Genomic DNA, 15,240 nt, shown 5'->3' with positions numbered 1-15,240 from the left:
AGCACTTACGCAAGTAATTAGTGAACTAGATTTGCTTAGGTGAGGTAAGTAGAAAGGTTAAGTAGATGTAGGAAAGAACAGTGAGGTCTGTGAACATAAATTAGGATTTGGGGTGCGTCTTCTCTGCATTTAAGAACTACTTTGTAAAGAATAAAATGGTTTGCATTTATACCAATGTGATACACATCAAATCTGGACAATGACTTAATGTCTTATATCGTTTTATCAGCTGTTTGAAAAAATATGAAATTGTAATGTCTGAGGCTGGAAGGGAAACAAAGGCGTTCCTACTTCCTCTTGCGTCTTGTTATTTCTAAGCTTTAAGCCAGAAGAAATTTTTTGCCCTGTGAGGATCTGGGCAGAAGTTTAACCATTTCTTAAATTAATTCATTTTGGGATTTATTATGAATTTCTTCATTTAACGGTGTAACATTCTTCATTTCAGGTCATTACTGTCAGTCAAGTGTATTAAGTTAACTGATATTTACGGTGTTAGCTGACATGAAATCTCAATAAATAGTGTTAATATAAACAAACAAATTTGGAACTATTAACTCCTCTTTTTAAACTTACCTTTCAGGGATCAATTCCATCTTCATGTGTAAGCTTTGTAACTTATTTTCGCCAAATCAATCTGAACTGTTGTCTCACGTCTCTGAGAAGCATACAGAAGAAGGGATCAACGTGGATGACATCGTTATTCCTCTCCAACCTCTAACGGTACCCACAAACGTAAACAAAGATGCAGAAGGTACATTCATAAATTGAGAGCAATGTAATTTTCAAAGTCATTTTGTTTTTTAATAAAAACTGTGGTGTGATGATTCTGCATTGTGTATAGAAGGATTTACATATCTTGTTTTTGTAATGGTCACTGTACGACTGCCAACCTGAATTTCCTTCAGAAGAGATCGGAGGACAGATGTGGATGAACTCAGCATGTGACAGGGGATGATGACATTGGTCCATTAACTTTGAATGTCAAGTGTAGCGAAGTCTGCTTCCTACAGCTTTAATTTGAAGCTGTGTCATAGCAGAGGGAAGATTGTGCCATAGCAGTAGAAAGCAACCAGGACACCATGGATGGGTGTCTTGAGGCTTAGGAACGGTGGTGTGCTTTGAGTTGCCTAAGTTGTTGCTTATTGTGTAGCGGATAATATTAATAGTTCTATTCCAAAAAGGAAATGGCATGGTTGATAATTTATAACTATACTTTGATATTGGCACTAGTAAGTAAAGTAGTAGTCAAAGGTTGAATTATTTATACAGAACAATTTTGCCCTGCAGTGGAAGAAGTTCTGTTAACTCCATTTTTAACTGATGATAATTGCAGTTTTTTGTAATATTAGCAATGGGTTCAAAATAATTCCGACTTCATAATTATGTCTTCTTTTAGACCGTTATTGAGCAACGGATTTATGTTGTTGGCAAGCCTCTTATTTGACGCAACTACTAGAATTTTCCAATCATTTTGATTTCTGGATTTTAAAAAGTATGTGCTTATGAATAAAAACCACTCTAATATCGTACTTAAAAGTTGGAATTTTTTTTCATTAACATATGCATGTGGTATTTCTTCATTTATTTACCAGCAGAGATTTGGTAGTTGAATTGACTTCATCAACATAAGAAGGTATTTCTAATAATGGGCATATACTGTTCGACTGTAGCTGCTGGCTCCTCAGACGGTTGGTGAGGAAAAATTGCACCAGATTATTATTTCACACAATGCCTAAGATTAACAGTGCATCAGAAGAAGATGAATAAATATCAAATCTAAATCAAGTTTCACAATGCCTTTCTAATCTTATTTTAATTCTACAGAATGAATTTCTCAGGCATGCAGAATGCATCTTCTTTCTTAAATCTTTGTTTCCTTTTAGTCCTTCATGAAACTGTATTTCTGAGCACAGTAAGACTGCTATTTTGTAACATTCTCATTCCTTTTAGTACAAAAGCTCTTCTGTAAACTTTTTTTTGCATTTGTATCAGAGACTGTCTGTGCTTTCTGTATTATATGTTGTTAAGCATGCATCATACATTTATGAGAATAGTATGTAATTACCATTATAATCTGAAGCTGCAGCAATTAGACATATGCAGCTTTTAAGAAAATAACTTTGCTAATCTAATTATGTAAAATATAACATTCATATGTGAAGTTACATATTCATTAGTTACCTTTTTCATTATTCTTGGTGAATGCTTCTCATCATCTGATACAATCATGGTGCCAGCTTTTTCAAATTAGCCCGATTCTTTGCCTTCTGCTGTCAGTAAGAATGTCAAGGTAAATTACTTTCACATAGATTTCAACTTATAATATAAACATAATTTAATGTTACTTCTTTCCCATCACACAGGTTGATTGGAGAAGAGGGTAGTCTGTTGTGAAGTCCTATTCAATTATTTCCTGAGTTCTTTTTGAAAAAATAGGGTATTTCACAGTTGAATATAGGGATTTGAAGAGTTCTTCTATCAAGGCATCATTATTTGCCTCTTATTATGGAATACTCAACAGATAGATAAAACTCTTTTAGTTTATAATATACAATTTTTTTCTCAGTGGGCCCTTCTTTGTAGGAATTTGGTATTGTCACTAAAAGGGGAAGTGATTGATGAATGATAGTCTAGAAATTAGAACTTCCTTTTAGTACTCATTGAATGAGAGATGAACCTTGAAAGCTTTTGTCCCTTGAAAGCACAGTTTCTCTTCCAAGTATTGGTGTACAATGTAGTGGATCACAGAATCACAGGGGTTGGAAGGGACCTTTGGAGATGATCTAGTCCAACCCCCTGCCAAAGCAGGGTCACGCAGAGCAGGTTGGACAGGAACACGTCCGGGTGGGTTTTGAGTATCTCCAGAGAAGGAGACTCCACAGCCTCTCAGGGCAGCCTGTTCCAGGGCTCTGCCACCCTCAAAGTAAAGAAGTTCTTCCTCATGTTCAGATGGAATTTCCTGTGTTCCAGATCCAGAATTGGTATAGAAGAATGAATGCTGAGTTGATAGTGGAACTCTGCATTCTGCCTGAGTAGTAAATTAATTATAAGTACTGTGAACAAGTAAAATGCTAGGCAGGTAACGTGTTTATTACTCTAATGTTATTTTATTTGCAGTGCTGTCTGCTGAATTTTATTTAGTCATGCTACTTTCCCATAGTTGTCATGATACATTTAGAGTTGATTCGTCCTAACCCTTTTGGTTAGATTTTTTTTTTTTTTTTTAATCAAATGGAACCCAGAGTACCAGCCAGATGTTGCTGTTATAGAAATTATTCATAGTTCATATTTTGTCCAGTGTTGGAGTGTGACATCTTTGTCCGTTTGGTAGGGATTGCTTACATCTCCTACTCTTCCAGAGACAGAGGTATTTGTCCCGTTACAACATTAAAATGGTTTATTGAAGATGTTTTTTACACGTGTATCTTGAGTTATACATGTAGTTGAGTTAAGGCTGAGGGGTAGAAAACCAGAGGAGAAAAATCCATGATATACTTACAGCCTATAGTCTTATCAATTTATTGCATTTTCCTGTACGTAATAAAGTAACTTTGGAAAATCGTACCCTCTAAGGGTGTTGTCCTTTAGTGAACCAATTTTGCAAAGCTTGGTTTTGAGGCAAACACTGTACTGAGGATCATTAAGCCCAGTGGAATCCACAGTGTTGAGGTGCCATGATCTACGTGGTCTACAGTTGGATCTATGAAGAGTTAAAAATTCTAAACAGGGAAGTTACTGTTATTGTATGTTTCCTTTTATCCAACTTCGTTTATTTTAAAAATAAACTTTAAAAAAATGTTGTCTAGACCCTAGTGCTCTGAAGGTCTGGTTGTGGATCTCTATGTAGCCTGATCCTAGACAAGTAATTAATGAGAACAATCACAGACCTCAGTAGAATCTGATTGACATACAAATATATATTGCTTAGCTAAACTTCAAGGGATTAATTAAATATAATTCTGCTCTATAATAATATGAAGGCCTCATAAATGGAAATGTTCTGTGTTACTCATGTTCTGAATATTTTTGAGACAATTGATTATTAAATGGACCGATTCGGAGAAGCTTATGTGAATAATTCGTATGAAGGAACAGTATAAAATTAGACATATAGTTTATTTCATTATTCTCTTTTTGAAGTGCCTTTTTTATGTCCTCGAGTACATAATTACATAGTGTAGCACATAAAGTCTTCCCAGAATATTGCCATTGCACATCCAATACCAGTCAACGTAAAGATTGGTTCCAGTGAGTTTGTGTTGAGCGTAAAATTCCCAGAAAAATCTAAGATATTCTTGAGGGAACAGGATCTTATTTTAAAATCTTTTTAATGACCAATTTAAAACTTCTGACTAAGCATCCTTGAAATAAGTGGGGATTTTATTTATTTATTTAATAAACTATTTTTAACAGTTAAGCAGTTATATTGATTTTTTTTTTTTTTTTTTAGCAAGCGGTGATGTTTCTGATGGACTCGGTTATGTGCTAACAGGAACGGCAAAGTACAACTATTCAATTACTGTGTTTTGTTAATCTTGGGTGATGCTTTGAACTGTGATGAATACAATGCAGCGCGAATGGCTCGCTGGTGGCAAGATGGGTAGAGAGAGACAGCTGGAATTTTGTGGTCCTGTGCATTGTTAAAAACTTAAATCTGGCATTGCTAATTCAAAGTAGCTTGTGATATGTTTGGCCCTGGAAAGAATAAAACAAAGAGCGAGGAAATGAAATGACTGTCATAAGCTCAGAAATTCTGGTGGTGTATCAGTTGTCCATATGAGTCGTCCTGTTCCTGTGTATGTTGCTATGCAGCGCTTGCCACCAAGCCTTTTTAAAATGTCTGAGAATTACTGAAAATTCTCCTACTGGTAGGCTCATTTACAAACAAATATAAAATTCACACATTCTTTATATGTTTGCCGCACCATCAGTAGTTGCAATGATAGGAACTGCAGTTATGTAGGCCATAGAAGTGGATGTACCACCAACCTTCTAAAGGAGCAGTTTTCACATTTCCACTTGCATACAAGATTGTGTTTCCATTTCTTTCATAATGTGAATGTGCTGCTCTGTTTTTCATTAAGTTTATATTAAAACAGTCAAGAAGCTGCTCTTTTATCTGGTTCTGCTTCGTTTCTTTTTGGGTAACATATTGGGTAATCTGATAATTGCATTGTAAAAAAGTGAAAAGAATATCGTACACAGAGAATATGGTGGTTGCATTCACTCTTCAAATCCCAGGATTTAATTATTTTATAGCAACATGAGCAGTATCTCCATCTGTATTCCTCATACTGTGTTTGACGCTTTGGCAAACTGTGACCTTTTTACAGGTTGACATGAAGATAAATGTTACTTGTTTGCTTTTTTTAATTGCATGGTAATTTCATTAGCTCAAGGCACCAAATACTGATTGCTGCAATTGATGGTTATCAAAATTACGTGAATGGTAGCAAAGAGAAGTTTTGAGAGCATTGAAATCACCCTTCTCTTTTTGGCTGATAATTGACCAAACTACTTTCACAGGAGAGCAGTAGCACAGAAATTCAGAACACTGCTGATGGAGGGTTGCAAAATTTATGTGAAAAGGTTGCTTTTTTCCTGTTTATAACGAGGCTTTTAGTATTCTTTTTACTTTATATTTAAGCACACAGGTACTCAATCACTCCTGTAACAAGAGAGAATGCTTTCTTTTTCACTTGAAACCAATTACGTGATTAGTTCAAAGCTGTGGTCTCTGTATGTGAGGTTTTGTTTGTCTGGAATGCTTAAGGGAAATACTGAACAGTTTTTGAATAAGGTGCTGCCACCACCTCCTGTTCTTTCACATCATCGTCCCTTAAGCCATTTATTTTTCGATATGCTCTGAGTCCACCAATTTAGTAAAGTCTTTTAGCCCATGTACTTGAAAATTACTCATAGGTTTTTTTTTAATATTTTCTCCTTTCATGATTTTTCAGATTTTTACATTGTCACTCTCAATTTATCAGGCAGAAGGTAGACTATTGGCTTGATGAAAACTTGATAAAAATCTTTAGACAGTTCTTGCTCTTTATATACCCTGGTTTTGGTGAAAGTTGCTGGAATAAGAGCAATAGAAATGTAAGTTTCTCATAAGGAGCACAATTTCTGTGCAGTACTGCCAGTCTGTTTTAGCTTGAATAATCTCAAGATATTTTCAAACCTTTGGAACTGCAGCACTTTCTTAATTACTGGGCATTTCTCTCTTTTAACCCAGAAATGTATTTCATACTTTTCCCATTTGTGCTGTGCAAAAAACCCCAAACCAACAGTAAAAGTATGAAATTCTGAGGAGAATAATTTTATCTTTATTTCTGCACAAGTCTTAGGATTTGGAACTATTTTAGTGTAAGAAAACTTCAAGGGTCCTCTCTGCTGTGACCACTCTAAGATGTGCACGTGCGGGATTTAAATTTGCTTGTTTTTTCCTGAGCACTAAACCCAGAGTTCTTTACAAAATTTTAAGTATGTACCAGTCCATTGTCTTTCCCTATGATATTATAAAGATGGTGGCTGACAGGTGCTTCATATCAGTTCTATTTCACTGAGCACATTTTCATGCACATTATACTTTGGGGATTTTTTTTTTTTTTTTTTTTTTTTTGCAATTGCAACGACCATATGAAGCTCTTCTACCTTTTAATTCTCAAAGCTGGAATTCACTGCACATAACTGAAGGTTCTTAAACAGGGAACTTGGTCACCCTGGGATCCAGAGATAATTCAAGCCTTGTATGGTCTGAACTACACTCTGTAGAGTAGTTCCTCTGTTCCTTCAATATGGAGGACATATATTAACTAATTTGAGACCTAAAGTGTCTAACATTAGATAAAATGAGTCCTAAAAGCCTGGAAGAAGTCTGGCTGTGTCCCGTTTTGCCACACACCATCAGGCAAGCTCTTCTAGATGCACCCTGATTGTTCCTTCTCAGAGCTACATATCTTTATGCAGATACACAGAGTAGATCTGATACTTCTCCAGATGTCTGCTCAGACTTTAAAAGATCATTTAAATGCTACTGTGCTTTGTGAACTGACAGTTTCTTGCAGAAGAGCAGCTTCAAAGTAAATAACTAAAATGTATACAATAACAATGGGATTATTCCTCAAGAACCACAGTGTAAAGAACCAAAAAACCAAGCAAGCAACCCCTGAGATTAACAGGAAAGACAGAGACTGAGACTGAGCCATTTCATTGTATTAAACTATAAGATGAAAGCAACTTGTAGCTAGGCTGGAATCTCCTACAATCGCTTGATCACCATTTGGAAAATTCCCCCCTTCCCTCTGAGTATCTGCTTCTGGGGATCCAATTGGCTTGGTCAGTCTTCAACAGTTCCATCTGTGAGCAGGTGACAGCAAGCTTATTTTGAACGAACTACAGCAGTGATGAGAGAAATCTTAAGCAGGAAATAAAAGTGAAGTTTTTTGTGTTGTCATGCATTTCTGTCTGCTACATCTTATTGATTTTATCAGTTTCCTCTACAGAAACATGGAAATGTAATGTTATGTTGTATTTATTATGAATTGTGGTTTATTTCTGATTTTGATTATTTGAAATACTCATTAAGGAAACATTTTTTGCATGACTTCTGGAATTTATTTGTTGACAACAATTTTTTATACCAACCTTTGTCTGGAAAGTGCTAACAATAAAGAACCACTGGAAATATTGGAGAGAAATAATTCTATTTATTAAAAGGACAACGAGCTTTTGGTTTTAAAACATAAACTGTTGTTGTCTGAATACATGTCCATACTTAACCAATTTCTTTCAGAGTGATTTTAAATTAAAAAGGCTTTTTGTAGAGTGTCAGAACACAGCACAGCAACTTTGTAGAAGATGCACGCTGATACAGTTACACAACAATCTAAGAGTGCTTGCAGTGTAATTTCTGTAAACTGTGGCACTTTGACATCTGCTGATCACAGTAACACAAATGGTTTTGCTTTGCAGCCAGCAGAAAAGCCAACAAATACCATTGCTTAAAAATAAGTTTGTGTGAAGCTAACCTTTTTTTTAAGCTTCAGGGATAGAAGCCCTCAAACTTCACTTAATATTCCTATTTTTCAAAGATCAGCTGGATATTAGATAGCTGTGGAATTTAATTATAGCTTCTTTTTTAACTTAAACTTTCTTTTTTAGAGCTTCTTGTAGTGAAGAGGAAAAGGGGCAGACCAAAAGGGTCGACAAAGAAGTTTTGTGTGGATGAAGACGTGGCAGAAAATAATCCTGTTCCAAGTGAAGAAACTCCACCTGGGACAGAAGAAGGTCTGGAACTGTCCGAGGTCTCACCGGGCAGCTTGGAATGTAGGAAATGCAATCGGAAGTTCTCCAACACACGTCAGCTGAGGAAACATATCTGCATTCTTGTTTTAAATGACGGAGAGGAAGAAGGAGATGGAGGTAAGAAAACAGCCAAGAAAAATACCTGAAGCATGTCGTAAAATAGTATGTCTCCATCCTGTCACCTGATTGGTAACAACGCCTAATCCCCAGTGTTAATTTTAAATAGAATAGAACTGTCTGTTTCTTTTAACATAAAAAGCATGTTGAAACAAAACGGAGAATAAAGTCAGAAAAAGTTATTTTAATTTTTTTCAAAAAGGTCAAAATGTTTATTGCACTAATAATTGTCTTAAACTCCCTGAAATGCTTCTTTTGCATAAGGAACTGTTCTGTTTCTCACAAAGAGGATTACAGTTTTCCAGAAAGAAGTGGTAAGTATCACACATAAGTGAGGAAGGATGATCCTGTACAGGTATTTCTTTCCTGTAACTTGGGAATCCTGAATTAGTTCCTGTTCTTTTGATAGATTTAAAGACTGTTTTTCTGGATGGCTTGTTTTGCTGTATAAAAAATGATGCCAAACTCGCCTCTCTATTTTATAAAAACTTTGTGTATGTCTGTCTTTGGAGTATGAGAATTCATTCTTTAAATTTAGCTTTAAGATTGATTTGAGTATATTCAGCCTCTCAAAGTTTTAGAATAGAATAGAACAGAATAGAATATTTTAAATTGGAAGGTATGTACAACGATCATCTAGTCCAACTGCCTGATCACTTCAGGACTGACCAAAAGTTAAAGCATATTATTAAGAGCATTGTCCAAATGCCTCTTAAACGCTGAGACGTCTGGGTCATTGACCACCCCTCTAGGAAGCCCGTTTAAAAAGACAACAGTGAATATTCAAATAGAATTAGAAATAGAATAGGTTGAAGGGACCTGCAATGGTCATCTAGTCCAGCATTGCTCAAAGGTGAGTGTCACATACATACAAAGTAATACTTTTGTCCAAGTTGACTACCTTTACGCGAGTTTTGTGTTTACGTTAAAATTAGGTTTTTGCTTTTGGTATAGTTGCTTGACATGAGTTGATTCTACTTGTAGACAAAATTTGCCATTAATTTTTCTAGAGTTTTCTATTACCTTTTTGTGCCCAGTCTGTCATTATGATACACAACTGGTGTGGCTGTTCTGCGTTCAGTGAGATGTAGAGTTTAACTTCTGTGGCAAAGGCTAATTAAAATGAGCTTAGAATATGTTGACAGAGCACAGAAACTCTTGCTTTGGTAAAGTACCTAGTTATTTTTTTACTATCTTTAGTGGTAGGATTTTTCAACTGTACGTAGTGACCTTTACTCCAGCTGTCTCACTTCTGACATCACAAGCGTCTGTGCCCTTTGCTGTTTGTGTGTGCAAGAAACGATGTTAATATTTGCATTATTTCAGCAATGTTGCCTTTTCTAATGTCCTTTTAAAATAAAATCTCAGATCAGAGTATAAACTCAAATTAACTGTTCTTGACCTGTTAGCTCATTAGAGCTCCTAAATCTTACCTTGGTCTGTTTTGCTACAAAACACACTGGCAGATTTTTCAAAGTAAATTGCTTATCCTTGTCCTTCTTTAAAAAAAAAAAGCCTGTTTTGCGCAGATGAAACTTTTTTCATTTATTCTCTGGCAAAAGCAAACCAATCAAGCAAAGTAAGTCCTTCTTGAGCAGCAAATAACAGGGGCTTCCAGTTGTTGGTGACTAGTGCAGCTAGAATGTCTAGCCCAAAGCTTCCTACCTCAACTGCCAACTGTGAAAGGTACTGGGAGTTGTTTTTGTCCTGAAGGGATAATTCTTCCTTGGAATACATCTGGGAAAAATTCAGTCTTCAGCCATCTACTGGTTACTGTCCTATCACAGGAAAACTTTTCACTTCTGCTTTCACCATATGAACTGCTTTGGGACAACTTTTCAGTTTCTGAATATGTAGATGAAAGTAGTGTGTGTATTATTATTATTGTTTAAGAAAATGTGATTACCTTGAGTAGGTCAAAGCTTTCTGAGGAGCGGACAAGAACAATATGGTGTATGCCTAGGATTGTTTGTCATACTTGTCTTGCTGTACCGGCTCAGAGAACACGTTCTTTAAAATTTGAGCTCTTGCAGTTGAATTGTTATTCAGAATCAGTTTTCACTATGAAGATGGGTGAACCTTCTAAATGTGAACACAAAAGTCTAAAGTTGAAAAGGCAAGCAAATAATGAAATTATAAATGTATTTGTTCATGTAATTTCATGAGGACCTTTTCATAATTACGAGATATCCAAATGCATCAAGATTCTTGGTTGTCAAAGTTGTTGACAGGGTCCCTGAATTAGAGTTTTTCACCAATATCATTGGCAACTGAAAGCTGCTAAACTTGTTAATTTATCTAAGTGTGTTACAAAGCTGTCTGGTTTTCTGGTTTTCAATATGTTCTGTGTTAATGAGTTTAAGGGCACTATTACATCGTCTGTGAAATAGTGGTACTTTTGCTTTGTTCTTAAACTCGACGCTGCTCATTTCATTGAGTACCATCTTACTCTATAATTCTGGGAAATGGGGAATAATAATTCTGTATAACCTCTTACATGAGATTAATAATTTAGAAATATTCGTATTTGTGTTTAAGATTATTCTTATCCTGTTTGAGTATTAAGTAACAGATGAACTAGATCATATGGAAATTGCTTTATGCATCTGGTCAGTCTTATTCTTCTCAACAGCTCTGCTGTAACTGTTCTGAGATGGAGGACCAAAATGACAAGCAGTGTTCAAGATAAAAGAGCATCCCTTGTTTATACCATGGCATAATTTTTTTTATTTTTTTTTTCTTCTGCTCTTTTCTTGATGATTCCTCAGATTATGTTTGATTTTTTGACTACTGCTGAGTATTAAACTCAGGTTTTCAGGGAACTATTTAGAAAGACAGCCAGATCTTTCCTGTGTTATAGGAATCGATTTAGAGCTCACTGTTTTATCAGTAAAGTTTTTTCTACACGTGCATTGCTTTGCATTTATTGTCGCTGTAGGTGGGAGTCTGTTCTAAACTATTACGTCTGCATATATGTGTTTATGCACTGGGTTTTCTAAGCTCTAATTACCCTCAGCAAAGATCAAGTCAGTACTTTCGGGGAGCCTGTGGAGCGAGTTGCTTGCGGCCTCCACTGACTGTGTTAACTAGAGCTCTGTCGATAATGGCAATTTAGAAATGTAGCTTGTGGGTGCCTTAATCTGGTTTAATTGTAGGTTATTCTGTCACCAGGTATTGAGAGATCTTTCTGTAGCTTCATTGTCATCAAACGGTATTGAATCTAAATATATCATACACAGATAATGTTGTAGTTGTCTCGGCACATAGTACTACAAGTGTTACACCAAGTATTTATTTTGTTTATGTGTTTTTGTGTGTGTATAACATTCAACAGATATTTCAGTTACTTGAGCAGACATGGTGGATACCAACATTTTCTACAGTAAACTATCCCTGAGACAAAAACTATTTGAAATTACACTTATTTTGGTGTGTATGAGAAAAGGAGTATTGAAACTTCTCATTTGATGAGATTTCTGCGTTGCTGAAACTTTTAGAGCTAGATAGAGAATTTTATTGAGGCTCTTTGAACCTCCAAGAATAACAATACCTTCTTTCTCATTTCACACACAGTAGTTCAGAGCAGATGGCTAGAAATTGTAAGGAGCTTTGACTGCAGTTCTTCCCCCTTAGTCTTGCACCTCTTACCTGGTACATATGGGTTGGTTTTTTCCCCCTTTTAATCCATATATTTCCAACTTGAAATTACTTTTATCTGTTTTTCTAATGCTTCTGGTATTTTTTGTAGTATTTTTTTTTTTACTACTTTCTCAAGTTTTTAATTTCTTGCAAAATTTAGCACTGTATGGACATCTGATTAATAATCAAGTATGTTTTCACTTTGCACTGGGGCCGGCTCGGATGAAGTTAATTTTCTTCATAGCAGCTCATATGATGTAGTGTTTTAGATTTGTGACCAAAATAATGCTGATAATACACTAACGTTTTAGTTATTGCTAAAGTAAGCTAATCATATAAATATTGAAAAGGTATATATTGATATTCTGCGTGATGTTCTTTATTGAGAGAAACTTAATACATGTATTGAGCTGCAGTTGAAATATTAGGAAAGATTATCAAGTAATAAAATGCTGTATTTTGCTGTATTTTATAGATCCATAAGGGAAGTGTCGAAATCCTTATCATACTGGATGTTTAAAATTACAGTGAATAAATGACTATAAAACTGTATTGAAACTGCAGTGTGCATTGGTGAGAGGAATAATTGGTGAATGTAATAGGCCTCTGCTGTTGTTTGCTGCTGTGATCAGTGATCCACATTGACCTCTCGGAGATCAGTGTCTCATTGATAGTTCTCCCACTCATTCAGGTGTCACCAAGACGCACTGGTTAGTGGCATCTGATTTAATCCTTTAATGCATAATGATTGCCTTCACCTCGTGGGTCCAATCAGTAAAACAACAAGAAAAATGTGCGTTAATTCTTTCGCACAGAGTTAAAAAAATGTCCATTGTGCTTACAAATCCCCTATATACATGCTTAGTAAGTGGTTTTTTTTCTTTAATAGAGGGCTTTTTTGCCTAACAAAGTTGCTGTGATTTAAGCAGAGCTGTGTGTACACCTATTTCTGCTTTTATTTGGTTAAACCAAATTGAAGGTTTTGGCTAATGGATTGGATCTGGCTGTCTGGAGGTACTACCATCCATTCTTTTTGTCCTAGAAGAGTTGAGAATCTTCCTAAGCAGCCATGTGTCTTCACTGTGTCTGCTCCCAGTCAGGAAGCGGACCTGCTTCAGTCCCGGCTGCTGGGATGGGCTGGGTTAGAGGATTTTGACTATGTCTGGATTGGATCGGTTCCCCAACGGCTGCCTCTAAACTCACTGGTTTTGAAAGCTAGACAACAGGTAATTATTTTAATCAGCATCCCTCTCCCACGCTGCTGCACACCTAAACCTCTGGCAGTTACAAGAGAGGACATTTGATGGCTGGGGAGTGGGATTTGAGTGGATGACAGATTATACAGCAGTGGACAGCCCACATTCTCTTCTCTGGAATAAACCATTAATTCCTAATGAATTGAGAGCCTGCATAATTCTTAATGATGGCACTTTTGGCCTTAGCTTTAAATGTTTTTGCCATCAACTGGATTCTAATTTAAATGAATTCTGTCTGTGAGTGGTATGTCAATCTCTGCAGGAGAAGCAATTGCATGTTTCCATTTTGAATGGCCGGTTTACTTTTTTCCCAGCTGCTGTCTTGCTACTATGAAATACCAGCATCTTTTAGGGGATAAGAAGTAATTTGAAAGAAGAGCAGTTTAAAAACATGCCAATTAGGGATGTGTAGCTGTGCCCGCAAAATGTCGTACATCCAATTACAAATGCAGAGAGCAGTACCTTCAATTAATGACTGAAATAGAATTATGGGACAGATGAACAATCTAGTTTGACGGGCCTCTGAAAGCAGTGATTCGTTCAGAGTTGACAGGAGCTGTACTCATCAACACAGACACGACCATTTCTTAAGCGTGTGAGAAGGCACAGGCACGGCACGGTATTTGTTGCACAAAGAGAAGCAGGCATTTAAAATGCCAGTCGCCAGACAGGAGAGGTGAGTTTATTTGGCCGTTGAATGGAAGCGCCAGCTGACAAAGTGCTAAGCTACTGCTTAGCAAGGCAGAGTACGGCAGTTTGCCTAAATAAATCTGTTTAGGAGCAAGCGAAGACCCTTACCACTTGGAGAAACTGTGCTTAGCTATTCTAAGTTGCATATACTCTATTTTCTCGTAAATCATCTTAAAATCACTTATGAGTGTTCATTTATAATACAACAAGAATTGTTTTATTATATGGGTGAAATGGCTTAAGTCAAAACACTTAATTTGACTTTAATCCACAATGGTAACACTTAAGTAATTTTTTCCAGGAAGACAACCAAATTACTGATGAGATGGTGCCATATTACGGAGAGGCAATTTGAGCCCTGTGGTCAAACTTGAAGCTCTTGGTTTTCATTAAAACATGCTTTTGTTTCCCTCTTAATCCCTTCCTCAAGCACACCTTCTCGTTCAGCATGTTTTGGTGTAGAGAGAGTTCAGGAAGAAAAGCAGCTGTCGCTGGGAGTTAAGAGGGTTTTTTCGTTTGGTGATTTGATGGAGAGTGTTGGATATGGAGGGGTTTTAAGTCTCTTTCAGGTTACACACAGATTGTGAAATAGTTCCGTTTGTAGCAAAAAGTACTGGCAATGTGTGCACCCCCATCTCCTTATCAACAAATCGCTTCTGGAAGATGCAGGTTCCTCTCAGAAAGGGGAAGGATGGGGCTACTTCCATCAACATGTCAGATTAGTGAATGAATTTTAATGTTTAAGCATCAGAACTTGACCGCTTTGTAGCACATCAGGAAAGAAAAACGGCATGAAACTTTTGTTACCTTGTTGTTGTGGTAATAGCAGTCAGTTACTCATCATTTGGATCACTAGCAAACTCAATTCTGTGGTTTATTCTTTTCTTACTTTTCTTTTTTTTTAGTAGAATTCCAATATTCAAAAATGAGTTACAGGTTGATATGAAAAGCATGAAAAGACAATAAAACGTTTTTGTCTCTTGGTTTCAACTGCTTTATTTACTCTCTAAACTGACTCTTACTTTGTAATGGTTAAAAAAGAAAATTCAGGAGTGTGGTGCTTAGATTCTACTCATACGCCTGCTGGGAGTTCATTATGTGATCCCAAGCAAAATGAGGAAAGTTCTGTTGTCCTAATCACAACTTTCCCTTCCATCTATGGTTCTGGAATTTTGTTAGCTAAAACATACTAAAAAATGACTTTGAGTTTTGTCCAAAGGTCTGTCAG

The 15,240-nt window shown here is 36.2% G+C and overlaps 1 protein-coding gene across 3 annotated transcripts in view; it reads left to right on the top strand.

Moving 5' to 3' along the window:
* The first annotated feature begins 594 nt into the window (after window positions 1–594).
* The window catches only part of ZFAT (zinc finger and AT-hook domain containing), a 75,801-nt gene continuing 61,155 nt past the window's right edge, over window positions 595–15,240 (top strand). For 2 of the 3 annotated variants that reach the window (XM_074145186.1, XM_074145184.1), the window contains exons 1-2: window positions 598–751; window positions 8,167–8,427. In XM_074145186.1, coding sequence (XP_074001287.1) covers window positions 598–751; window positions 8,167–8,427 — 415 coding nt within the window. Of the gene's footprint in view, window positions 752–8,166; window positions 8,428–15,240 lie in introns of all 3 variants that reach the window. The other variant, XM_074145187.1, reaches the window with a different exon arrangement.

The sequence above is a fragment of the Numenius arquata genome, chromosome 3, assembly GCF_964106895.1.
Source record: "Numenius arquata chromosome 3, bNumArq3.hap1.1, whole genome shotgun sequence".
NCBI classification, from domain to species: Eukaryota; Metazoa; Chordata; class Aves; order Charadriiformes; family Scolopacidae; genus Numenius; species Numenius arquata.
The sequence above is the reverse complement of the archived record's forward strand: the minus strand, read 5'-3'. Positions and strand labels throughout refer to the sequence as shown.